The 23,403-nt window shown below is 48.5% G+C and overlaps 1 protein-coding gene across 3 annotated transcripts; it reads right to left on the bottom strand.

Moving 5' to 3' along the window:
* Positions 1-17,941, bottom strand: MFSD9 (major facilitator superfamily domain containing 9). Of its 3 annotated transcripts, XM_084900906.1 has the most exons (7): positions 17,741-17,941; positions 17,645-17,701; positions 12,632-12,719; positions 11,606-11,649; positions 6,549-6,678; positions 3,158-3,367; positions 1-1,022 (listed from the first exon to the last, which is right to left on the bottom strand). In XM_084900906.1, the coding sequence occupies exons 1-7, from the start codon at positions 17,870-17,872 to the stop codon at positions 229-231; spliced, it is 1,455 nt and encodes a 484-aa protein (XP_084757032.1). In that variant the 5' UTR covers positions 17,873-17,941; the 3' UTR covers positions 1-228. The 3 variants fall into 3 exon arrangements, with proteins under 3 accessions (XP_084757032.1, XP_084757031.1, XP_084757033.1); XM_084900905.1 differs by having other exon boundaries at positions 17,645-17,941; XM_084900907.1 differs by lacking the exons at positions 17,645-17,701; positions 17,741-17,941 and adding an exon at positions 14,947-14,967.
* Between the last annotated feature and the right edge of the window lie 5,462 nt (positions 17,942-23,403).

Below are 23,403 nucleotides of genomic sequence, written 5' to 3'. Positions count from 1 at the left end.
GAGGGAGCCGGGTCCCTGCCTTCCCGCACAGCTTCCTGTCCCCTCCCCGCTCTCCTCTCCCGATGGACTCTGATCATCCACAGGCCTGGGCGGGAGCCGGAGGCTGGCCTGGAGGAGCCCGCCTGGAAATATCTTTTCACCACTCACCCCTCCTTCCCAATGCACCCTCCGGCCTGGCCTCTGTCCCCATCCCACCTCGGGTCAGGTTCGCCGGCTGTCCAAATGCTTCTATTCACTTTTTAACCGGCCGCTGCCGTCCCCGCCATAGCGAGGTCTGTGCAGCAGCATTATGGAAACAGCCGCCAGAGCCAACGCGGCCCCCAGGCTGGGGGGGCCACAAGGACTGAACTCCTGGGCGACTCCGGAGAGGAGGGGGGCCACGACCCGGCCCACGGCCGTCACGGACTGCCCCAGGCCTATGAGGGCGCCCCCGGCCCGGGCCCCGCCGGCGGCCAGCTGGAGGTCCGTGATGCAGGTCCTGCCCACGGCCGTGGAGAAGGCCAGCAGCAGGGCGGGGGCCGTGGCGGCGCCCGCGGTGGGGGCGGTGGCGAAGAGCAGCAGCAGCAGGCAGGTGAGCGCGCTGGAGTGCAGCAGCAGCCGCGGGCAGTCGTGCCGGTACAGCCGCAGGAGCGGCCCCAGGGCCAGGCCGGCCAGGGCCCCCAGGGCGCTGCAGCCGCTGATGAGGTGGCCCGTCGCCTTGGGCCGCACCCCGAAGCGCTCCTCCAGGGCCAGGACGAAGTTGCTGTGGTACAGCATGACGGCCAGCGCCATCAGCAGGCGCACCAGGAGCACGTCCCCCATCTCTGAGGTCACCAGGCTCCGCAGGCGCTGCAGCGCGGCCGCGCCCTCCGCCCAGGGCCCGCGGGCCTCCGCGCCCTCCTCGCCCTCCAGGCCGGGCCCTGGGCTGGCTTCTGGTCCAACACGGCCGGTCTTCCCCGAAGGGGCACGGCTTTCCCCCAGCCTCAGGCCGCTCCTTGTGCTCCGGATGCTGGCTTCACTCCATGGACACAGCCACACGAGACCTGTGGAAACAGGTGTTACAGGGGGCTGACATCACGGTCACACTCGCCTCCCACGGGGACAGCACTGACTGGCTAAGGTTTCTGCTGCAGCTTTTGTTAGCAGATTTACTCACCTGTATTCTCGAATCCAGCTTTTGACCATTCCCACAGCCACTTCTACTCCTATTAATATCAGAATCTGCAATTCACCTTAAGGGAAAATCTATGCCTAAGTAATACTATTTTCCCCAGATCAAAAGCCGATGAAGGTTTCCTATTTGCCACCATTTCATATCTAAGTTCTCAGGCTTCACATTTAAGATCCTCCCTCACTACTTTGCTGATTCTCTGACTATCCTCCATCTGACCACCCGCCCCACACTGAATAGTCATGCTTCTACATGCTGAATCCCATGCTGGCTACGACATTCACACACAAGGCCAGGCCTGTACAATCCCTGTCCCCCAGGAACTTAAACCTGAGGGGTGCGGACACACAAAGGGCAATTCCACTGCATGGTCAGCGCTATGCTTGGGGGGTGGAGGGGTGGAGCAGAGGTGCTGGGCCGGCCAGCCAGCCCTGCAGGGAGTGGCCGGGGTTCCAGCAACAATGGCCATTGGGAAGCACCTGCTTGGATCTATGCTTTTGCCAGTCTCATGTCGCAACCTCTGGGGGCACCATTCCCATCGCCCACGCCACCCTTACCCTTACCCAGCAGCTCTGTCCCTGCTCGGCTGATGCCCTCTGCCCCCAGGGGACAGGCTGGTCTGGCCTCCGATGTATGATCCCGCCAATGACTTCGTGCCAACCCTGCCTGAGTTTTCTGAAAACTGAACTGGAGCTGTCACCTAGGATAGTTTCCTAACTCATCCCTGTGGCTGCAGTCCTTCAGCACAAGTCCCACCAGCTGGGCCGCCGGTCAGGGCTGCTTCCCGCTGGCCCCAAGCTACATCATTCTCCAGCCACAGCATGTGGCCAGAACTAGCCAGGCACTAGTTTAGGCCAGAAAGCTGATCACGTGAGACAGCAGGCCTGGACTTCAGACTTCTCCCTCGCTCTTATGTATGCCAGTTAGTTCCCTGTGACAGCTCTCAGAATCCTGATAAGAAATGAAGAACTGTTGTTAATGGACTGGAAGAGAAGTACAAATAATAATAATAAAAGGATAATGATGACAGCAACTGGCATCTACTGAGTGGTTACCATGTAGGGAAGTGGGTAAACTGCTTCTGCGACAACCTTGACTCTCGTTCTCACAAGTCGACTCGTTCTCATGACTGTGCCCAATCCCTCAGACCGGAGCCCGAGTTCTTACCCCGAGAAAACAAGTCATTGTGAGGGACGTGAAAGACCGGAGCAAGACTGACATTAGTAAGCCCCTGAACTTTGCTTCTCGAGGCTGACATACCAACCCAGCATGGAATTCATCACTCAGCCTGAAGTCTTCAAAATGGATATCAGGGAAAGTAGAACATAATTAGATTTAGGACAACTGAACAGCATGAACCCTTTGTTAATAAAGCTATTTATCTAAGGGTTGCCCTGCACCAGTCTCTGGGCAAAGAGGTTCCTCCTCTCGGCTTTAAGCAGCTGGCTGAGCACCCACGGGGCTCCTATCCAGCATGCCTTCTTTTATTCATCAACTATCACTGAACATCGGCTACCTGTGCCTGTCCTCTCTGGGCACTGAGCAAATACAAGCTCTTGTGGAGTTGACTTTCTAATTGTGCGTATTGGGGGAAGGGGAGAAAATACATTAGTCATATGATTTCAGAAGAGCTATAAACAAATACAGTTATTTTAGACAACATCATCAAAGAAAGCTTCTCTGAGGAAGCAAACAGTTTAAATGTGATGACAAGAGAGAGCCAGTGAAGAAACGTGCGGTGGAGGGAAGAGCACGTGGCAATGCCGTCCTGTGGAGTGAGCCTGTCTGTGTGAGGGCGACCAGGAGGCCGGTGTGGGGAAGCACCTGGAGGGGAGCCATGCCTCAATAGGAAGAGCCGTGTGGGGGGGGGGGGGGTGTCTGTTTTTCATTTCTGAATAATGAACTGACCAACTCTAAGAAAAATAATTATTATAAGGAGATAAAAGCAGGTAGATCAGTCAGTATGAATGAGTAAACCAGTCTTTTCATTATTAAACAGCAACTTACCAGCATTGAGAATGAAGACAGAGAAACAGATGAAGCACGTTAGACAAAATCCACCGTCCAGTTCACTAAGATAGCCACCGACCACGGGGCCCAAGATGAAGCCCACACTAGACGCTGTGTTTAACTGTCCAATGGCTAATGGCCGCTCCTTCTCTGGAACCAGGTCAGAAAGCATGGCCCTTGAAATGGAGAGGGTATGTTTAAAAATACCTGCAAGGAGACAAGTAACAGATTCTGTAACATTTTCCACATTAAAAAAAGGGGCTTCACCTTTATCCCTGATGGGGGTCCCTTCCATCTTCTTTGAACCTCTAAGACCACATGGTCCAGCTGCCATGATGGACTCTGGTTAGCCCACCATCCTGGCTGGCCACCTTGTCTCTGGCAACCAGGCTCCTGAATCCTCAGCTTCCCACCCACCTCCCATCAGGACATCCCAGTGTCTCCAGCCATCTCTGTGGTCCAAGTACAATTCACGGTGGCTTCTATACGGAAAGTTATCCTTCATCATTCACAAACTCAGGGAACAAACATTGTCTGCATGCCTACTGTATGTCCAGCACGAACCTTGACCCTGAGGGTAATGCAAGGAACAGAAAGGCAGGAAAAAGACAAATAACCTGTCCTCACAGAGCCTCCATATCTCTGGAAGAATGAGAGGGAGTGAGTAAAAACCTAAAGATATGATGCCACCACTGATTTTCTACTAGCAAGAGGCTTGTGAAACTGTTGACTATACAAATTGAAAGCTGTGATACTTTACTGATGTATTTGACTTGTATGCACCCACACATTGAACAAACACATACATAAACAGAATTATGATGACATAGTTTGCCCACTAATTTTATCAAGACACTAGAGGCCCAGTGCACGAAATTCGGGAGGGGGGGGGTCCCCTCAGCCCAGCCTGCAACCTTTCCAATCTGCGACCCAGCGACTCCTCCTGCTGAGGCATGGCTCCCTTCCAGGTGCAACCCCTTCCCCGTGATTTCTTTGTTCCGCTTTCCCTCCGACTGCTGGTTTAGGCCCAGGGTCAGGCCTAAACCGGAAGTTGGATATCCCCCTCACAATCCAGGACCACTGGCTCCTAACTGCTCACCTGCCTGCCTGCCGAATTGCCCCTAACTGGCCCCCCTGTTAGCTTGGTCACCCAAATGCCCCCCTGCCAGTCCAGTCGCTCCCAATTGCCCCTGTCCCACCACCGCCGCTGGCCTGGTTGCCCCTAACTGCCCACCCACCGGCCTGGTTGCCCCTTACTGCTCCCCCTGCCAGCCTGGTCACACCAACTGCCCCGCCCCCCCCCCCCCGGCCCCGTGGGCCTGGTCGCCCCATGCAGCCTGCTGCTCAGTGGTTTGGTTGCCCCTCACTAACCCCCTTGCTGGCCTGGGCGCCCCACACAGCCTGTTCAGGGGTCCATTTGGTTGCAATGGTCGCTTAGGCTTTTATTATTATAGAGAGTAGGTCCTACTAACTAATGCTGCCGGCAGGTCTGCCTGATTGCTCCTGACCGTGATGGAACAGTGGTCTCCAGGGATCTCCCTGAAGGAAGCAGCTGCATATCACTACTCAACCAGTTTGGCTGACATTAACATCATCATCCTCCACATGAATCTCTACACATTTTGTAACAAGTTTATAGGTGGTATTGTACAGGGGGAATTGTCACCTGCCCCACCATTCCTGTGACTGTCTGTGATGCTGACTCTGACTAAGATGTAGCTTGTAGATGAACAGCGTGTTTGTGTAAGAATCCTAGGAACTAACCTCAGAGGATGCAGACTCCGATCTCGTCATCCCAGCTCTGGGGGATTTGCTGACCTTCGGCCATAGAACCAGAGGACACAGACCCAGGATGGCGGAGACCAGGATGATGCCACCAGTCCATCACGTGACCAGTTTCAAGGTCCTTATCGGGATGGACTGTGCTGGCCTGCACACAGAGAGCTTTCAACCCCTTCCCCGTGATTTCTTTGTTCCCTTTCTCTCTCCCTCCTCATAAAAACCTCTGCCTGCACTGAGATGTTGCAATGGGTTTTGTGACAAGAGTTCCCCATCTTATCAGGTGTCTAGTAGTTGAATACGTAAACCACTTTCCTTTTTCAGCAGCATATCTCACAAATTTGGCTTTCGTGGCAGCAGGTGGTCAAGTCTTAGTTCCAGTTACACTATTTATCTCTCATCTGTTCCTTCTGAATTCTGAACAGCCTTACCAGTGAAGGTGGAGTGTATTATACTGCACAAGGACACACTGCCACCCAAACCAAGAACATAAAATGACTGGGACACAAGGTGCATGGAAACCGCTGTCAGCTGGGTTTTGTGTGTGTGCAACAGTGGTGCTTGTTAGGATGACTGATCACGTTTAGAGCAAAGGCATTCATAAACCATTTTCTTAAATAGACAACAGCAGCAAACAGCGTGGGTTTTGGAGGGTGAATACAGGAGACTTGTCCACCAGAGTAGCAGAACCTGGCAGTGCTCTCATGAGGAAGGTGAGAAACTCAGGGCTCTAGTCACCAAAAAGGCAAGGAGGGAATTAAGAGTAACTACCTTCCCAGCATCTCAACACCCAGCACTCACAGGTAGTGTTTCAAAGAATGGAAAAATATTTTAATGATGGACAAAACAAAAGCTATTTCAAAATGGAAGAAACATGCCGAAACCGGTTTGGCTCAATGGATAGAGCGTCGGCTTGGGGACTGAAAGGTCCCGGGTTCGATTCCGGTCAAGGGCATGTACCTTGGTTGCGGGCATATCCCCAGTAGGGGGTGTGCAAGAGGCAGCTGATCAATGACTCTCTCTCATCGATGTTTCTAACTCTCTATCCCTCTCTCTTCCTCTCTGTACAAAATCAATAAAATATATATATTTCAAAATGGAAGAAACATTCAGGAGCAGTCTGGAACAAAACTAACCACTGAGCCACTACATCATAACCCTAACATCCCTCCACAAAGCCATGGCCAGCTTCACAGAAGGCAGCAGGAAAGCTATAGTGGTCAGGATCAATTTGAAGTCAGGAAGCCCAACTTCAAAACTATAAGCTCGCTGAGGGACAGAATAGTAGTCACAGTGCTGGTCAAAGACATTGAACAAGTCATCCTCATTGAGAGAGATCAATGGGAAGGAACAAGGCTCCCTGCAGAGAGAGCTGTGCCCTCTGACAGACACGGCACTGGTTCCTGCTCCAGCACGCACAAGGTCTGATGCCCTGGACAAGTCAGCAGAGCCTGACTGATGGTGGTGTTACAGCTCTAATTTCATCGCCATTATGCCCTCTATACAAGCTCTAATCAAAGGGGCATTGGCAAGCAGGGAAAGGTTTTCTCTATGCATATACATATAAGTGACTTATTTTGAAGGAACACACACAGGGGTAAGAACTCACCCACAGAGACTCTGGCGAGGACAAACAGGAACATGTTGGTGGATACTCCAAGAATGAGGTAACCCAGGGCACTGCAGAGAATGCACACCAGCAAGGAGAACCGTCGTCCAATCACATCACTCCAGCAGCCCTGAGGAAGCAAGAACACAAACAGTCCTTTGATTCACTGTAAAATCACCACCTTAGAAATGCCCCCAAATGCAAACCAGGGGAGAGAGCAGGGCACTGGGGCTAAGATCCTCAGGCGCTTAATTCCATTATACCATTTGTCAGAGTATTTTCTTTGGTCTTTAACAAGTTGAGTGGAGAATACAACATAGATCGTGTTCTCTCTCTCTCTCTCTCTCTCTCTCTCTCTCTCTCTCTAAATCCTCAGCCAAGGATATGCTTCACTGATTTTTAGAGAGGGAGGGTGAGGGGGGAGAGAGAGAGAGAGACATCAATCATCTGCCTCCCGTTTGAGCCCTAAATGGGGACCAAACCTGCAACCTGCTGATTGGTTGCATCCTGCACACTCCAGAGCGGGGTTTGAACCTGCAGCCCAGGTACATGCCCGTCACCGGGATTTGAACCCATGACCCTTCAGTGGGGGTGCTCTAACTGCCCAGACACACCAGCCAAGGCCATTTTTATCTTCATTATCACTTTACACACCTCAATTCATCAGAAGCAATATTCAATTTAGAAATTTAGGAAATACTAAAAAACAAAAACGAATATAAAAATGCTTCACAATCCCCAAATCTACAAATGGTATTTCTAACAAAATATAGCATACTGTATTTCGTAACTTGCTTTTCCACTTAACAATAAATCTCGAACATTATTCCATGCCATTAAAAATTTGTGTCCCCCCCCCTCCCCTTTTTTTTTTCTTTCTTAAGAGCACCTATATTCTAACATCATGACAACCTTGGATTTTATCATTAACTTTTTTGGTCTGTTAATCCTCACCTGAGGATATTTTTCCCATTGCTTTTCTGAGAGTGGAAGGAAGGGATTGCAAAGGGGGTGGGGGGACCTGAGAGAGAAATGTCAATGTAAGAGACATGCCTGGTTGCTTCCCACACACGCCCTGACTAAGGGTGGGGAGTGAACCTGAAGCCCAGGCATGTATCCTTGACTAGGAATCGAACCTGCAACCCTCTGGTATGGGGGCAACACTTCAGCAACACAGGCCAGGGCCTATTAATTTTGTCAGCCCATAGGACTTACATGTACTGCAAAATGATTCCCACAGTAAATGTAATTAACACCCATTGTCTTAAATAGATGTAAATAAAAATGAAAAATGTTCTTTCCTTGTGATGACAACTTTTAGAATTTACTCGTAACAACTTTCAAATATGTCAGTCAGCAATATTAAGCATAGGCACCACGCTGCACAGTACCTCCTAGTACTTACTGATATGGGAAGTGTGTACCTTTTGAACACCTTCACTCAATTTGTTCCCCTTGCCTTTGGTTATCAGAAATCTGACCTGTTAGAAATCTCATTCAGATGTTTTTAGATTCAGCACAGAAGGAGATCACACAGTAGCTGTCTACCTCGTCTTCCTGAGTTAGCAGAGTGCCCTTAGGCCCAGCCATGTGGTGACAGCTGGCAGGATTCCCCTTTGCATGACCAACAGCATCCGCTGCGCACATACAGACATCTGCTTTATCCATTCATCTCTTGATGGACCAAAGCTGTGTCCATGTCTGGGCTGCTGTCAATATAGCTACAGTGAACCTCTTCGCACATAGAATTGCTGGATCACATACGTGTTCTTTTTTAATTTCTTGAGCAACCTCCACAGGGTCTCCACAGTGGCTGCACCGGTCTGCACTCCCACCAGCAGTGCACAAGGGTTTCTTTCCTCCACATCTTCACCGTCATTTATCTTGTCTGAGGTGACAGCCATCCTAACAGGTGTGAGAGATGCCTCACTGCAGTTTTGATTTGTATTTCCCTAATGATTAGTGATGTTGAACACCTTTACCATTTACCGAGATCCTTTGCCAACTTCTTAATTGGATTATTTCTTTTTCTGCTATTCAGTTGTGTAAGGTCTATATATATCTGAATATTAATCCTTAGCAGATATATAGTTGCAAATATTTTTCCACTCCAGTGGCCTTTTCCGTCACATTGTTTCTTTTGCGGTGCAGAGGCGTTGAAGTTTGACATGGAGTTTGGGGGTGGTGCGGGGAGGGTCAGACACCTCAGGAGCAAAGCGCCGCCTTCCCAGCTCACCCGTCACTTCCCTGTGTTCGAACCATCTCCACCGCAATGGCTAACCCAAAACACACCTCCTATAGCTAGAGGCCCTGCCTTCAGAGATGCAGCCGGAGCACTGGCGAGGCCTCTGAGAAAGTTCTCTAGAGTGGGCAGGGTACTGGCAGTCTCCTCTTCCTCCTTTCCTCTCCTGCTGAGGCCCTATCCACCTCGCAGGAGGTGAGCTGCTGCTAGTAAGGAAGCTGGGTAAGATGATGCGCGGTCTCCAGCAGCTCCTCAGGCTCCTGCCAGCCTGGGCAGGCACGCTCTCCTCTTTCTACGCTGCAAGTGCCGTGCAGACTGACACACACCTGACTGAGGAGCCCGGCCCGGCTACAGCGCTGCCACACTGAGCAGATACCGAGGTTCTGGGCGAGGCTTTGTTTGTAAGAAGTGTCAGCATAAAATCACTGAACGCTCAGAGCTGGAGAAAGGTCAAGGGCAGGGCTCCGGCCACGTGGCCTGGCACTGGCTGGAAGGTGGTCCACAGCCTCCTGCTTCTTTACCCCTCAGGCTGCCAATGACCCCGCCCTCGCCAAGGAGCCGCCACACCGACACCGACACCGACAGGGAGCCTGCCTCTCTGCTTTGCCAGCAGCAGCCACCTCTGTCCTGCCCTTCCCCCACTTTTACATTTATGTTTATATTTTTCTAAAAAAAAAAAAACATGCAAAAGATCTTTTTACAGAGGACAGATATGTTTATAAAAATTAAAGGGCAAATATTCTAAAATACTATCAACTTCTTCCCTAGCTCTCATTGCAGTGGACTGAGAATTCTCCACTTCCCTCCTGTGTCCGGGGCAGTGCTGTGACCTGGCAGGTCCACGGGGCCCTGCGCTTGGTGTCTGGATGCGACCTGAGCTCTTACCATTCCACATGCCACGGGCCCTGCTCCTCTCTCTGCAAATTAGGAAAAATAATAGTATCTGCCTTGGGGAGTCTTCCCCTCCACACTGGCCGGTGCTTTATGGGAAATCAGTCCTTAAGGCCGCAGGACCTCAGGAGGCTGGCGGAGCAGTCAGGGCTGAATGAAACCAAGCGCTCAGCACAGGGTCGGATAGGGAGTAAGTACTTAAGAGACGCTAGTCATTTTTATTAAAATAGATATATTAAAATTATTAGTCAAATCTGACACATACTTTTCTTTTTAAATTAAAATATTTCTAAGAACTTATTAAAAATTTATGAAAGCACTGGTTGACAAGAAAATGTTTATTTGGTATTCCACGTGAATGGTTTCTAAGGAGTTTCTCTATAGACATCACAGCTAGAAGGTTTATGGCATGTGCTTTGTAAGTGCAGATATGGTAAAGCAAAGGCTTACTTGGAAAAGAGGCTGGGCCTCGGCTGTGATAAAATCTGTCACCACTGCTCCCACTTGCCAGTGCTCCGAGGAGCGCTCCTTCACTCAGACCAGTGGTTGGCAAACTGCGGCTCGTGAGCCACATGCGGCTCTTTGGCCCCTTGAGTTTTTAGTAAAGGCCAGCTTAGGAGCACCCTAATTAAGTTAATAACAATGTGCCTACCTATATAGTTTAAGTTAAAAAATTTGGCTCTCAAAAGAAATTTCAATGGTACCGTTGATATTTGGCTCTGTAGACTAATGAGTTTGCCGACCACTGACTCAGATCATCAGAGCCCAGCAGGAGGCGCTGGCTGGAGGCTCACACACTAGCAAGTGTGTGGGTAGTGAGTTTCCAAACAGAAAGAGAAGCCCTTTGCCAAGCACAGGCAAATGCTTTCTCAGGGCCCTGCTGCCCTGAAAGTGAGCGCACCTCCTGTGCAACCTGAGGCTGGGTGTCCTTCACTGTTTTGGATCTTTAAGGCCAAGACTGTTAGGGAGAAAAGAACCCAGGCTTACAGTGTGGGTACAAGATGAGTCACTTTGTCAAATTATCTCACATTTGTGTTTGTGAGCCTTAATTTCCTCCTGTGTAATAAAGGGAGATAAATACTTTGCTGGGTCATTGTAAAGGTCAAATGAGAATAAAATTATTATTGTTACACAAATTTAACCTATGAAAGACTTCAAAATAAGATAAACCAGGGAGTAGCTATTTATTTACCAAAGAATTCATTACAAAATCTGACCAAATTTCTTCTCTTTTAAAACACATTTTATGTGTAAGCCGCTCTTGGGAAGCAGTCCCACCTCCGTGTTCACTAACCAAGGCCCCAGCTGGTCAGCCCGTGGACTAGCCTGACAGTTCTGCCTGGCCCTCCTGGACCCCTGGACACCGAGGCTAAGACCCAGTGGCAGCGTGCAGGTCAGGAAGGAGAAGGGGAGGCTCGGCTCAGAATTCCAAATTTCAAACAGTGAGTGGTCCATGGGAGTGACAGTGCAGCTCTGGCTACTTCCACCCACGCTGTGGGCAGACATGACCTCCAAAGGGCTCCTGTCTGCACACTTCAGTTTTAGAATTAATAAACCACGCAGTTCAAGACGCACAACTTCAAACAGAACCCTAGAGGCATGGCTGGATTTGATTATTGTCAATTAATTGAAACAAATGCTAAACTTGGTAATAACCATTCTCTTTCCCAGTCAAAGGTCAGCAGGGAATCATGGGAAGGACATGGCACAGTGGGCTCTCGTTCTGACTCAAGATGCTCCTTCCAGAAGCCATCACTCTGGTACACAGAGGCCCAACGAGAAAGGCAGTGACTGAAGGGACCTTCTGATCTAACGCCGGGATCTCCCAATCATTGGCACACCCACTTTGGAAGCCCAGCCCCGATTCTGCAGCCGCTGGGCTGGGTACACTCAGAGGGTGTGAGCCTGATGGAAGGTAACTTACCACGGGGGTGCTAGACAAGAGCTGCAAGATGCCATAGGAGGAGCCTGCAAAACATCAACACCAAGAGCGAGATCAGCCAAGATCAGCCAACCCTGGCAGAACTGACAATGGGTAACAATGCACACAAATTAACAGAAAAACATCAAGAAAAAAAAGGTCATTTCAAAAAAGAAATACCCCCACAATGTTTTTCAATTGGAAGAGTATAAGTAATCTAATTAGTAAGTAATAAAAGGTCTTCAAAATAAAATGAAAGCAAGCAGAAGAGAGACTACAGGCAAGTTCCCTTAGGACCTTGAGACAGTCCTTCCTCCGTGTGAGGTTCCCGGAGACGAAGCAGAGCCGAGGGGAGCAGAGCCCAGCCTGGCATCCACCAAGTCTTCAGCTGTTAACATCAGCAATGCACGCACCTCTCTCTGCTCGCGGTGCTTTTATTTTATAAAGAACGTAGTTCACACAGTGCTTTGCCCTCCATTATATCCATAACATGTCTCGTAAATAAAACCCTTGTGCTGCCGGCTGGTCCAGTATAATTCCAGATCCCTTTCTGAGGGAATACAACACTGGCAGGGGCAGGGCTTACTGAACATGCGTCCCAAACTGTCCCCAAACACCTGCCTATGGAGCTTGTGAATGATCGGGGACTGAAGCCTTAATTGGTCATTCATCAGCCAATCCAAAGCCTGCTAGGTCCTGCCTCTCTGAACATCAGTGACGCCGGGTGGAGCTTGGCGTGTGGGTGGAAACTCCTCACAGCACTCTAACGTGCTGGTGCTGGTGCTGGTGCTGGTGCGGGGAGTTCGCAACTGACCTGGAAGGTTTGTCCCCCTCCCCTTTCTGCCCGTCTCAAAGCCGCTCAGAACATCGGCGGTCTAGGAAAAGATGAATGACGTATTCTGAGAATCCATTTCATAGCGTTTTTCATTTACTTTAGGGTAGCATTGAGCTCGAAGGCTGAGCCGCTTTCAGGCACTCAGTGCAGGGATGTAAGGCGCCGCTCTGAAAATGTGCAGTGCACTCACTCACCTGCTATCCCAGCCACAGTGGGACTCGCTCCAAGAGACTTGACGTGAAGGCCCAATAGAGGCACCACCATGCTGACACCAAACAAGTCCTGAACGACAGAGCACCGATTAACTCCAATAAGTCTGGTGTTTTTAAAGTGGCGATCCTAACTATACGCTGATTTTCCAATTAGGACCGCTATCTAAAACTGAGCAAATAAGAAATCCTAAGTGCATTCCCTATGCTATACTCATCAGATCCAAGTTATCCAGGATCCAAATGCAATGTGCTGTAGCAGAGGCGGCCTGCAAATGTGCGGGCCACTCTGACCTAGAAGCCATGGTAACTTCAGCGCCTCTGTAACCATCTTTAATATTCCAGAAGGATGTGCTGCCAGCGTCCCTCCAATAAGAAAACAAAACAATTCTGTGAGCAATAAAGCGAGAAAGGGGGTAGGGTGATGTGTGTTTCTGGACAAAGCAGCTTGTACTTAATGACACGCGTTTCCTCCTGCAGCTGGGGAAGGTACTGACCGTGGCTTACAGCCTAACAAGGTAATGCTGGAAAGGACATCGCAGTGAAGCGAAGGCCACACTCTGCAGCTACGTCACGGAGGGAGCGTGCGCTCTGAGGTCGGACAGACAGTTCTCAGCTCCAGTCCTCCACTTACTAAGCAGCCTGTGGATTGGGGAGTTATGTAAGGCTACCAAGCATGCTGCTGTCACCTGCCTGGCAGAAACACGATGCACATGAGAGGCAAAGGCTGAGAAAGCTGACACACAACACAAGCTCAAACATTTTCTCTTCAGTTCTGAGAATGAGTATTGATCCTTCTTTGTTAACAGATGGTTAATTTTCCCTTTAAATGTCACTCTCATTCTTACTTCACTTGGTTACTTGCTACAACTGATTTAGGAGAAAAAAACACACACATCATAGCACACACAGTGTCTTTCATAGTCAACCTGAATATCTTTTCTGGTAACTCTAAACAGAAATACTTGACCAAGTTGTGTGTTTTTTCAGCCAATAATTCATCTCTCGCTCCCTGTCTCTCTTGGTAGCAGTACATCCATCTAATTATAGAAACATAAACTTCCCATACCCTTTTCAGTGTTTTCCCCATGGTTACAGCTGTAGATAGTCATGTAAATATAATATCCAGTGACCTTAAACAGCTCATAAACCTACACTCCCAGAACTATGGCACACTGTTTTGGTTTAAGATTGCAGCAGTGCTCCCTTGTCCTTGGGGGATGCGCCCCAAGAGGGCATGAAAGCAGAGTGCCCACACCAAATGTGTTCTCCTATCCATGCATTCCTACGACCAAGTTTAATTTCTAGGTCAGGCCCGGTAAGAGGGGAAAACAGTAACTATAGAGCAGAACAATGATAACAACACATTGTAATAAACCTACAAACTTCTGATGGCTGTGCCCACCCACTTCCCGTGCTGCCTGGGATGTACAGTGCCTGTGTGAGGAGCTGGACTGAGGCGGGACGAGGCGTTGTGACCTAGCACTGGCTGCCGTGACACAGCACTGTGTCCATCCTGGTGCCCGAGAAGGCTACCAAGTGACTGACGGAAAGGTGCAGTGTCCAGTTGTGGACCACAGGGCGATGGGACACTTCGCAGACGGGCCTGGACGAAGGGGGCAGCGGGAGATTTTAAACGGCGCGCAACTTACGTCTGGATTTCCCCACGTAAGTTTTTGGACCAACGTTGACCACAGGTAACTGAAATCATGGAAAACAAAGCTGCCAGGAAGGGAACACTAATGTACTTAGCATTTCTTTTGAGTCCAAGCCAACTTTTGGGGAAGGGCTTTACTGTCAGCTTTGTTCTATCAGCCTACTGATATTTTATATCATTTATAAGACTCAAATACATTTTCTGGATCTTTAATACAAGGAAACTCAACTATCCAGCAAGTATGTTATCCCAAAAAATTCCCAGTACTGTTTGTATTTAATATTGGAATGGTTATTCTAAATAAGGGCTGGGAGAAATATTTCAGTAGGTAGCCAACATCTATGGAAGACAGATATAAAAACATAGACTCATAAGCAATATAGGTGATGAGTATTATTTTAGTATTTGTGAGCCTGAAAAGGATTATCTTTCCCCAAGGAGGCTGGCTGTAGCTCCTTCCTCCGAGGAAGCTCTGCCCTCAAACTGTCTCCTAGTTTAACAGAAAAGGGACTTCCAAGTTGGGACCTGGGAACCAGGTGAGAGGGCCATGTAACCCTTCCGCAGAACACCTACATGTCAATGCAGACTGAGGGGTACGTTACAGGTTACAGCGTTTTGGGATCTTTTGAAAATTAATTCTCACCTGACTAAAGGTGATGGAATGAGATACAGCTCTCCCAGGCACCGGGAGGGGAGAAGAGACTGAAATCGTAGGTCCTGGCAGCACCTTAGCGTGCTGACCACGAAGGACCTCCTCGCCTTAGGCTTCCTCTCCACACCACCTGAAACCTACACACGGAGAGCTGGAAACGAAGCATTTGCACCAGCGAACTCTTTAACTTATTCATTTCCTCTCCCAATTGGAAATCATTTCCCCAAAGTCTTAGGGGTCTTCTCATCTCTGTATTAAAAACCGTAACTGAGATATGTATAATATTCCTTAGCTGTTACCTAACAGGCATTAGGTGCTGCAAGTTGCATATATTTTGTTAACAAAACTTTCCATTTAAAAAAAAATCCCGACCTGATGATTCTCTTGCATAATTATTAAAATTAAACTTTTACACCAGGTCTGTCAGATTAGGCTTGCCATGAGGACAGCATATGAGGAGCTCTGATTGCAAAGCTGAACCCCAAGGCCAATCATAGGAACACTCTCAAACTAGGTTCAATTCTAGGTCATGTTGGCTTCCAAAATTCTCTGAATTCCGGTGTGGACTTTCTGGATGAGGGTCCAGATCCTGTCCACCTGGCAGATAGATCGGCATGCCATCAGAGGTAGGGCTGCAGTGCTTGGGGCCCCCTTCTTCTACCAGAAGGTGGATGGCGGCCAACCACTCACACTCAATGGTTTTGGATTTTCGGTGACTGGATTGGTAGGAAGAAGAGGAACCTGCATCCTCAGGCTCAACTAAGAAAGAAACTAGGCCTTAACCGGTTTTCTCAGTGGATAGAGCATTGGCCTTCGGACTGAAAGGTCCCAGGTTCGATTCCAGTGAAGGACATATACCTTGGTTGTGGGCACATCCCAGTTAAGGGTGTGTAGGAGGCAACTGATTAATGTTTCTCTCTCATTCAATGTTTCTTTCTTTCTTTTAATATATTTTATTGATTTTTTTTTTTTTTTTACAGAGAGGAAGAGAGAGGGATAGAGAGTTAGAAACATCGATGAGAGACAATCATCCATCAGCTGCCTCTTGCATACCCCCTACTGGGGATGTGCCTGCAACCAAGGTACATGCCCTTGACCAGAATCGAACCGGGGACCCTTCAGTCCACGGGCTGACGCTCTATCCACTGAGCCAAACCGGTTTCGGCTCAATGTTTCTCTCTATCTGTAAAATGTTTCCCTTCCTCTCTGTAAAAAATCAATAAATTAAAAAAAAGAAAAAAAAGAAAAAAAGAAAGTCAGAAGAAGTTCCAGGCTCTGAACTCGAGGGCATTAAGCAATCTTAGTGGGAGGCTGGGATCCCTCGGAAAAGCTGCCGTCCCTGACCGGCTCTCAGCGTGTGCTTACAGCAATAAGGGAAATACGCTTTCATTGCCTTACAGCTCTCAATCCCACAGTAAGCCTTTCGGGCCGTTGGACAGCTTGCACTGATGAGGGGAGGCAGACTGCCTCCAGCTCCTCAGCCAGCTAAGTGCGACTCAGGTGCTAACTCAAGCGAGGCACCCTTTAGTGGTCAAGACAGTTTGGGGCCCAAAAGGGAAAATCCTCCTGGGTCTCTGCCCACGCTGGATTAGCTCACAGCCGGACAACTGGAGCAGGTCTACACTTGGAAACAGGAGTGAAAAGGTGGGCCCGGCTTCCTACAGAGAGTGGTCCACAAACCTCCAGCACACGCTTCCCAGCAAGGCGGTGAGTCCTCCCAGGCACTGGTGGTATGTACAGCAATGGGAGCTCCACACTAACACACAGCCGGAGTCCAAAACCCCATGAATAATAAATGAGCGGGTGGACGAATGAATGTACTCACCACATACTCAGCTTCCTAAGCTTTCCATTAGACATGAAATTGTTAACTGTGCTATTAACCCCCCCCCACACACACACACACACAATGACAAAGCCCTGCACCCCACAGCATATAAAGTTTGTCCACAGGGAGAAGTGTAGACTCACTGTGACTTGCATTTTTAAACATTCCAGTGTGCCAGGAACCCTAATGAAAATGTGCCAAGTGGGGTCATCAACAGCAACCCCCGGACCCAGGCTGGAAAAGGCCTGCGTTTCCCCGGCAGCCACTGCCAGCGGGGCTCTGCCAAGCTTGCCCAGGAGAGCCTGCTCTCCACTGGCACGCCTGCACCGCCATGCCACCAACACCTGGGATCTAGCCATCAGGGTGGGCCAGGCCGGGTGGGTGGAGGCTCCGGCCATGAGCGGTGGGGTAAGTCCAGAATGCAGGCGGCGATGGGGCACCGGAGGCGCCACCGGGCGGACTCGGTTGGCAGCCGGGCTGAGCCTCGCGGGGCAGGCAGCTGCCAGGCGGAGCAGGAACAGTAATCAGCCGGTAGGATAGGGAAGGTCACCAGGCGCGGACCTCACAGGGTGGGACTGCCCCAGGGTGACCTCTTCCTCTCGGGCACGTCACTGGTCTCAGGTTCGGCCTCCCTGACTCTCCTATCTGGCCATAGGTCAGACCGCCTCCCGACCTTTCCTCCCCGGGCAGGGGCTACTCCTTAGAATAAACGTGTGAGTCTCAGGTTTGAGTCTTGCTCTGAAGTTTTTCTCGGCCCAAGCGCCAGGTCAGGGTCTCACACCGGCGCCCTGAGGTCACCCACCGCCCGGAGCGCCCCTCCCGGCTCAGCGCCGCCGCCGGCCCGGCCCCGCCCGCACTCACCAGGAAGCCCACCAGGCAGAGGCAGCGCAGGAACAGGGCGGCCCGCAGCGCGCCGGGCTCGGCCCCGGCCCCCGCCCCGGGCTCCGGCCGCTGGGCCCCGGCCCCCGCCCCGGGCTCCGGGCGCGCGGCCTCGGCCCCCGCCCCCGCCCCGGCCCCCGGCCGCTCGGCCTCGGCGTCCCCGGGGCCTTCCCGCGGGCGAGCCCAGGACGCGGAGGCCCGCAGCTCCATGTGGACAGGACCGGGTCGCGGACCCGCCGAGCCCGCGAGCAGCGCTCACAGCCCCGCCCCCAGCGGCCGCGGCCGGCGTGCGCCTGCGCAGAGGCGCTGCGGCCGGGCTCAGGGGGCGTGGCTGGCCAGGCCCGGCTGGAGTGGACTCCTCCCCTCCGTGTGATGGTGTTGATGATGCCGTTTCCTGGCGTAAACATCCTAATGTCCCGGCGTTCGGAGGCGGGGTGGGAGGTGGGAGTTGTGATAAGCTCCAGCTCGGAGGATGGGGTTGTCTATGAGAGTGTCTAAACTTGTAGAAAAGTTTTATAGGAGTTTGAGTCCAATTTTCAGGACACACCTAGAAGCAAAATCTCAATGGATTTGAGAAAAAGCCTTGCCACATGGCAATATTGCAGTTTATTTTGCCCATTACAATCAAAGGAGATGTAAGGAAGGTGCATGAAATCCACTGGTGGTGGGTTAAGGAAGCCAGGAGAAGTGTATGTGTGTGAGGGGGCGGGGGGGGGGCGTTTCTAGGATTGGATAAAAAGTGCAATGGAGACACTCCAGTTAGGAATTTATGATCTGATCAGCCAGTGTGGTTACTTTTGGTCCAGCTTGTCAGGCCTGCCATGTTTTTGTGATTTCCACATCTGGGGTAGATGCCTTGAAAGGGGATGCTAGTTGCCAAGACCAGTTTGGCTCAGTGGATGGAGCGTTGGCCTGTGGACTGAAAGGTCCTGGGTTCGATTCCAGTCAAGGGCATGTACCTTGGTTGCGGGCACATCCCCGGTGCGGGGTGTACAGGACGCGGCTGGTCGATGTTTCTCTCTCATCGACGTTTCTAGCTCTCTATCCCTCTCCCTTCCTCTCTGTAATAAATCAATAAAATATATTTTTTAAAAAAAGGAAAAAAAAAAGGGGGGATGCTAGTGTTCTTCCAGACCTATCAAACCGCCTACCTGCTTACTAGACAAATGGCTGGGTTAGACGCTCAGAGTGCTCCAGGGAGCAGGCAGTCACTAATGACCAGGGAGGACATTGCTGGCAACAAAATACTGGAAAGACTCTGCTAACATATAGCCAGCACAGACCCTGGAGGTCTTTGGCCTCTGGGAAGTTCCTTACAACCAGTTGACTGCAGAAGGAAATACACGAGTCTGGTGTACAAATAGATCTGCATAATGTTCCAGTATCACTTAATATCACTAGTTTGACATAGGGGTGGCTCTGAAGGATAGTGGTGAAGGGAAATCTTACCATTAATTGGAACTCCAAGTGGTATTTTGGTTATTCACTTTGTCTGGAGAGGTGGCCAAAAATAAATTACATTATTCATGGCCAGTACCTAACAGGCTATATGTAACAGAGTTGGAAGATTAATGACAAAGAAGTCTGGAGAACAGATGGGGATGGAGGTCTCAAAGGGGCACAGGATGGCCTGGTTGGTGGCCCAGGGCTTTGAGCATGGACCTATGAACCACGAAGTGATGGTTCCATTTCTGTCAGGGCATATGCCTGGGTTACAGGCTTGATCACCAGTAGGGAGCATACAGGAAGCAGCTGATCAAATGATTCTCTCATCATTGATGTTTTTTTTCTCCCTCTCCCTCTAAAATCAACACACACACACACACACACACACACATATACACTCACACACACACACACACACACACACACACACATATATACGTATGTGTGTGTGTGTATGTATATATGTGTGTGTATGTGTGTATATATATGTGTGTGTGTGTATATATACATATTAAAAAGGACACAGGATGTAGAAGATACTTTTGTCTCCTGGGAATGTTTGTCAATAGGTATCTACTGCAGAGGAGACTTTTAATAATCAGGTGGATTCTCTATTATACCTAACTAGAGTCCCAGTGCATGAAATCCGTGCACAGATAGGTCCTAGGCCTGGCCTGTGATCAGGGCTGATCAGGGCCTCCCCTGGCTGCCAGCTGCTGGCTGGGCCTTCCTTCATTCCAAACTACCCCCTGGTGGTCAGTGCATGTCACAGTGAGCAATCGAACTCCCAGTCTCCTGGTTGAACTCCCAAGGGGACAATTTGCATATTAGCCTTATATATACGTAGATAACTATTTTATAGAACACTAGAGGCCCAATGCACAAAATTTGTGCAAGGGGCTTGGCCCTTGCAGCCCCATCTTCGTCCGGAAGATTGTCCAATGGTCATTCCGCTGTTTGGACATCTGGTCTAATTAGCATAGTATGCTTTTATTATCATAGACTTGCTTCCCATTTTGGTAACGTTGACCTTTCATTTTGAGGACTTTAATCCCAAGAGGGCAGTGTGTCCACCAAATGGCACAGCAAAGGTTCTATTGAATTAAAAGATGTTTTAATGTTATATTTTAATGTTTTTGTTTTGTATATCCCCTAGCTACTTATTGTAATTATTGATTTTGCTCCTTTGTAGTTTAATCTCCATACTAGTCTTTTAAGTGTCTGATTCACTGTGTTTACCATATACTAGAGGCCTAGTGCATGAATTCCTGCACTGGTGGGGTCTGTTCAGCCTGGCCCCAATCAGGGTGGATCAGGGTTGGGCCTATCGGGAGGAGGAGATGGCGGGAGGTTGGCAGCTGGCCCACCCTGATAGAGCCTGATCAGGACTGGACTGGCTTGGGGGAGGGGCTGTAGGAGGTTGGCTGGCCAGCCCCGCCCCTTATTGGGGTGGGGGGCAACCAGGGGTGTAGGAATCTCTTTCACGTCTCACATGGAAAGGGTTCCAATTCAGGGTTCAGGTTCTGGAGAAGGGCCACACACAAATGAAAAGAGACTTAAAAGAAATTCAATTTGGGGGGCCAGGCGGTAGTCCAACTCTAGTGGGATAACTACTACTGCTCTAGCCCTGCCATCCCTTTTATTGAGGCTTTGGGGAAAACATCTTAGGTAACATAAACAGAAATTTACATGTAGCCCTTAGGCAAGAAATAACAGAAATGTACATGGGACAAACAAGGTGGAGATTGCTTCAGTTACAACTCTCTTTTAGTGAAACTGATTTGTTTCTGGCATCTCCCCCGTTTTCTTTCCTTATGCAGACTAGAAATAAACAAAAAATGAGACAAGCAACAATGGCTATGCTGAGAGTCAAATTAAATCAGTCTGTAGTAAGTTTCTTTCTGGGCCAATAGTTTTTGAATCCCAGATTCAATGTCCAACAGTTTTTTGAGTACATGTCAGCAATGGTATCCGGATGATGGACAAATGGTGGCAATGCAGGTCTGACCTCTGGTTTGGTCCTGGGCAACCTGCAGCGATGCACAGCTGCTGACTGCTTGTATGGCAAGGCATCCTCAGCATCTTCCATCTCTGGATTGTTTTTCCTCTTGCCTTTATGGCTGGAGCACTCCTGTCAATTCCTCTCTGTTGCAGGAATCCACATGGTCTTGGGGTTGTTTTCTGAAAATATACAAACATATTCTCGACCAAAAGTTAATAATGGAATCTTCTCTATAAATTTTTACTGGGGATCCTTTTTATTTTTGCCCAAACGGCTTATTCTGACATCATGTGTGTTTTTCGTCCTGCTATTAGCATTATGAATGAAAATTAGTTTTTAAAGAAAAAAAAAATTCTGGATACGTTTCCTTACATAGATTTGCCTTTCCTGGTGGTTTTTCTTTTCACGTATTTTCTTTTTTTCATGATTCCATTTATATGAAATACCCAGAATAGATAAGTCCATAAAGATAGAAAGTGGTTTTCTGAGGCTGGTGGAGACAGAGTGACTCCTAATGGGCAGTGAGCTTCTATTTGGGATAATAAAATTGTTCTGAAAGGAGATATTGTGATGGCTGCACAACTCTGTGAATATACTAAAAACCATTGAATTGTATATTTTCAAAGGATGAATTGTACTGTAAGTGAAAATCTTAGTAAAACTGTTATAAAAACTAATCAACAGAAGTCTCCAAACAGAAAAACGAGTCAAATAAATGAATAGCCAATTTACATAAGAAGAAACACAAGAGGTGTGTTTCTCTCTCTCTCTCTCTCTCTCTCTCTCTCTCTCTCTCTCTCTCTATATATATATATATATATATATATATATATATATATATATATAAAAGTTCAACCTCACTAAAAATCAGATCAATGTAAATAAGCACAAAATATCACTTCTAGTACCAGCCTAGAAAAAAACTGAAAAGATGGCCAGTTTTCATTGATTGTAGCCAAGGCATGTTCCCAATGAGCAGGAACAGAAAATGGAACTCTGTCCGGATGGCAGCCTGCCAGTACTGAAGCAGATATTGAATGCAATAATTGGTTGGGTAAAATGTAATGTTTAGATGTGAGTGATCTGAGGGCCCATGGTACAGATACTAGGTTTTCCCAAACTAACAGGTATTTCACCAGCTGTAAGGAAACTGTGAGTCCTGGTAAAGAACTATGCCCAGAGAAAATCCAGCCATAGTAATAAAAATAACTCCAAGCTAAGCACTCAGGGAGGGCCACGGGCCAGAGGAATTCTGGACTCACTTTGCCGAAGGGCAGTGGCAGATGGCAAGAACACCAACAGAGTTAGTCCAGTCCTGAGGGCATCACTGGAATAGCTGCTGTGGGAATCCACCTTCAAAGCCGGATGACACCTGTGGCGTGGATGTGGAGCAAACGGCGTTGTCTCATATATTCTCTTATTTCTGGTTATGACCTTTTCTGCTGAAAACCCTGAGCATGTTTTGTAAAGCCAGTTTAGTGGTGACAAGCTCCTTGATTTTGCTTATCTGAGGAACTCTTTATCTCCCTTCACTTCTGAATAGAGTATTCTAGGTTGTAGGTTCCTTTCTTTCAGCACTTTAAATATAACCTGCCACTCCCTTTTAGCCTATAAATTTTCTGTAGAGAAATCAACTGAAAGCCTTATGGGGTTTCCTGTTTTTGCTAGATATTTTTCTCTTGCTCCCTTCAAGATTGTCTCTTTAACTTTTGCCATTTTAATTGCAATATGTCTTGGTTTGAGTCTTGTTGGGTTCCTCGTTTGGAATTCTATGTGCACCCTGGACCTGGGTTTTCTCCCCAGGTTGGGAAAGTTTTCAACCATTATTTTTTCAATTAAACTGTCTACCCCAGCCCCTTTTGTGTTCGTTCTCTCCCTCTCTCTCCTCTCTCTCTTTCTGTAATGCCTATAATGAATGTTAGCTTTTTTATATTGTCCCAGAAGTCTCTTGAACTTCCCTCATTTGCATTATTATTCATTTACCTTTATGCTGTTCTGTTTGAGTGATTTCCACTACTCTGTCTTCCAAGTTGCTAATCTGTTTTTCTGTATATTCTAATCTACTATTGACTGCCTCTAGTTTATTTTTCATTTCAGTTGTTATATATATATATATATATATATATATATATATATATATATATGACATATATATATATATATATATTACCTCTAATTGATCTTTTTTAGTGTTTTCATAAAGAAAGTAAAGAAAAACACATTTGTTTAAATAAAAAAAACACACAAGATATAATATTGTACCCCTGAAACATATATAATTTTATTAACCAGA

Source organism: Pipistrellus hanaki, assembly GCF_964339955.1.
Source record: "Pipistrellus hanaki genome assembly, chromosome: 12".
NCBI classification, from domain to species: domain Eukaryota; kingdom Metazoa; phylum Chordata; class Mammalia; order Chiroptera; family Vespertilionidae; genus Pipistrellus; species Pipistrellus hanaki.
The sequence above is the reverse complement of the archived record's forward strand: the minus strand, read 5'-3'. Positions and strand labels throughout refer to the sequence as shown.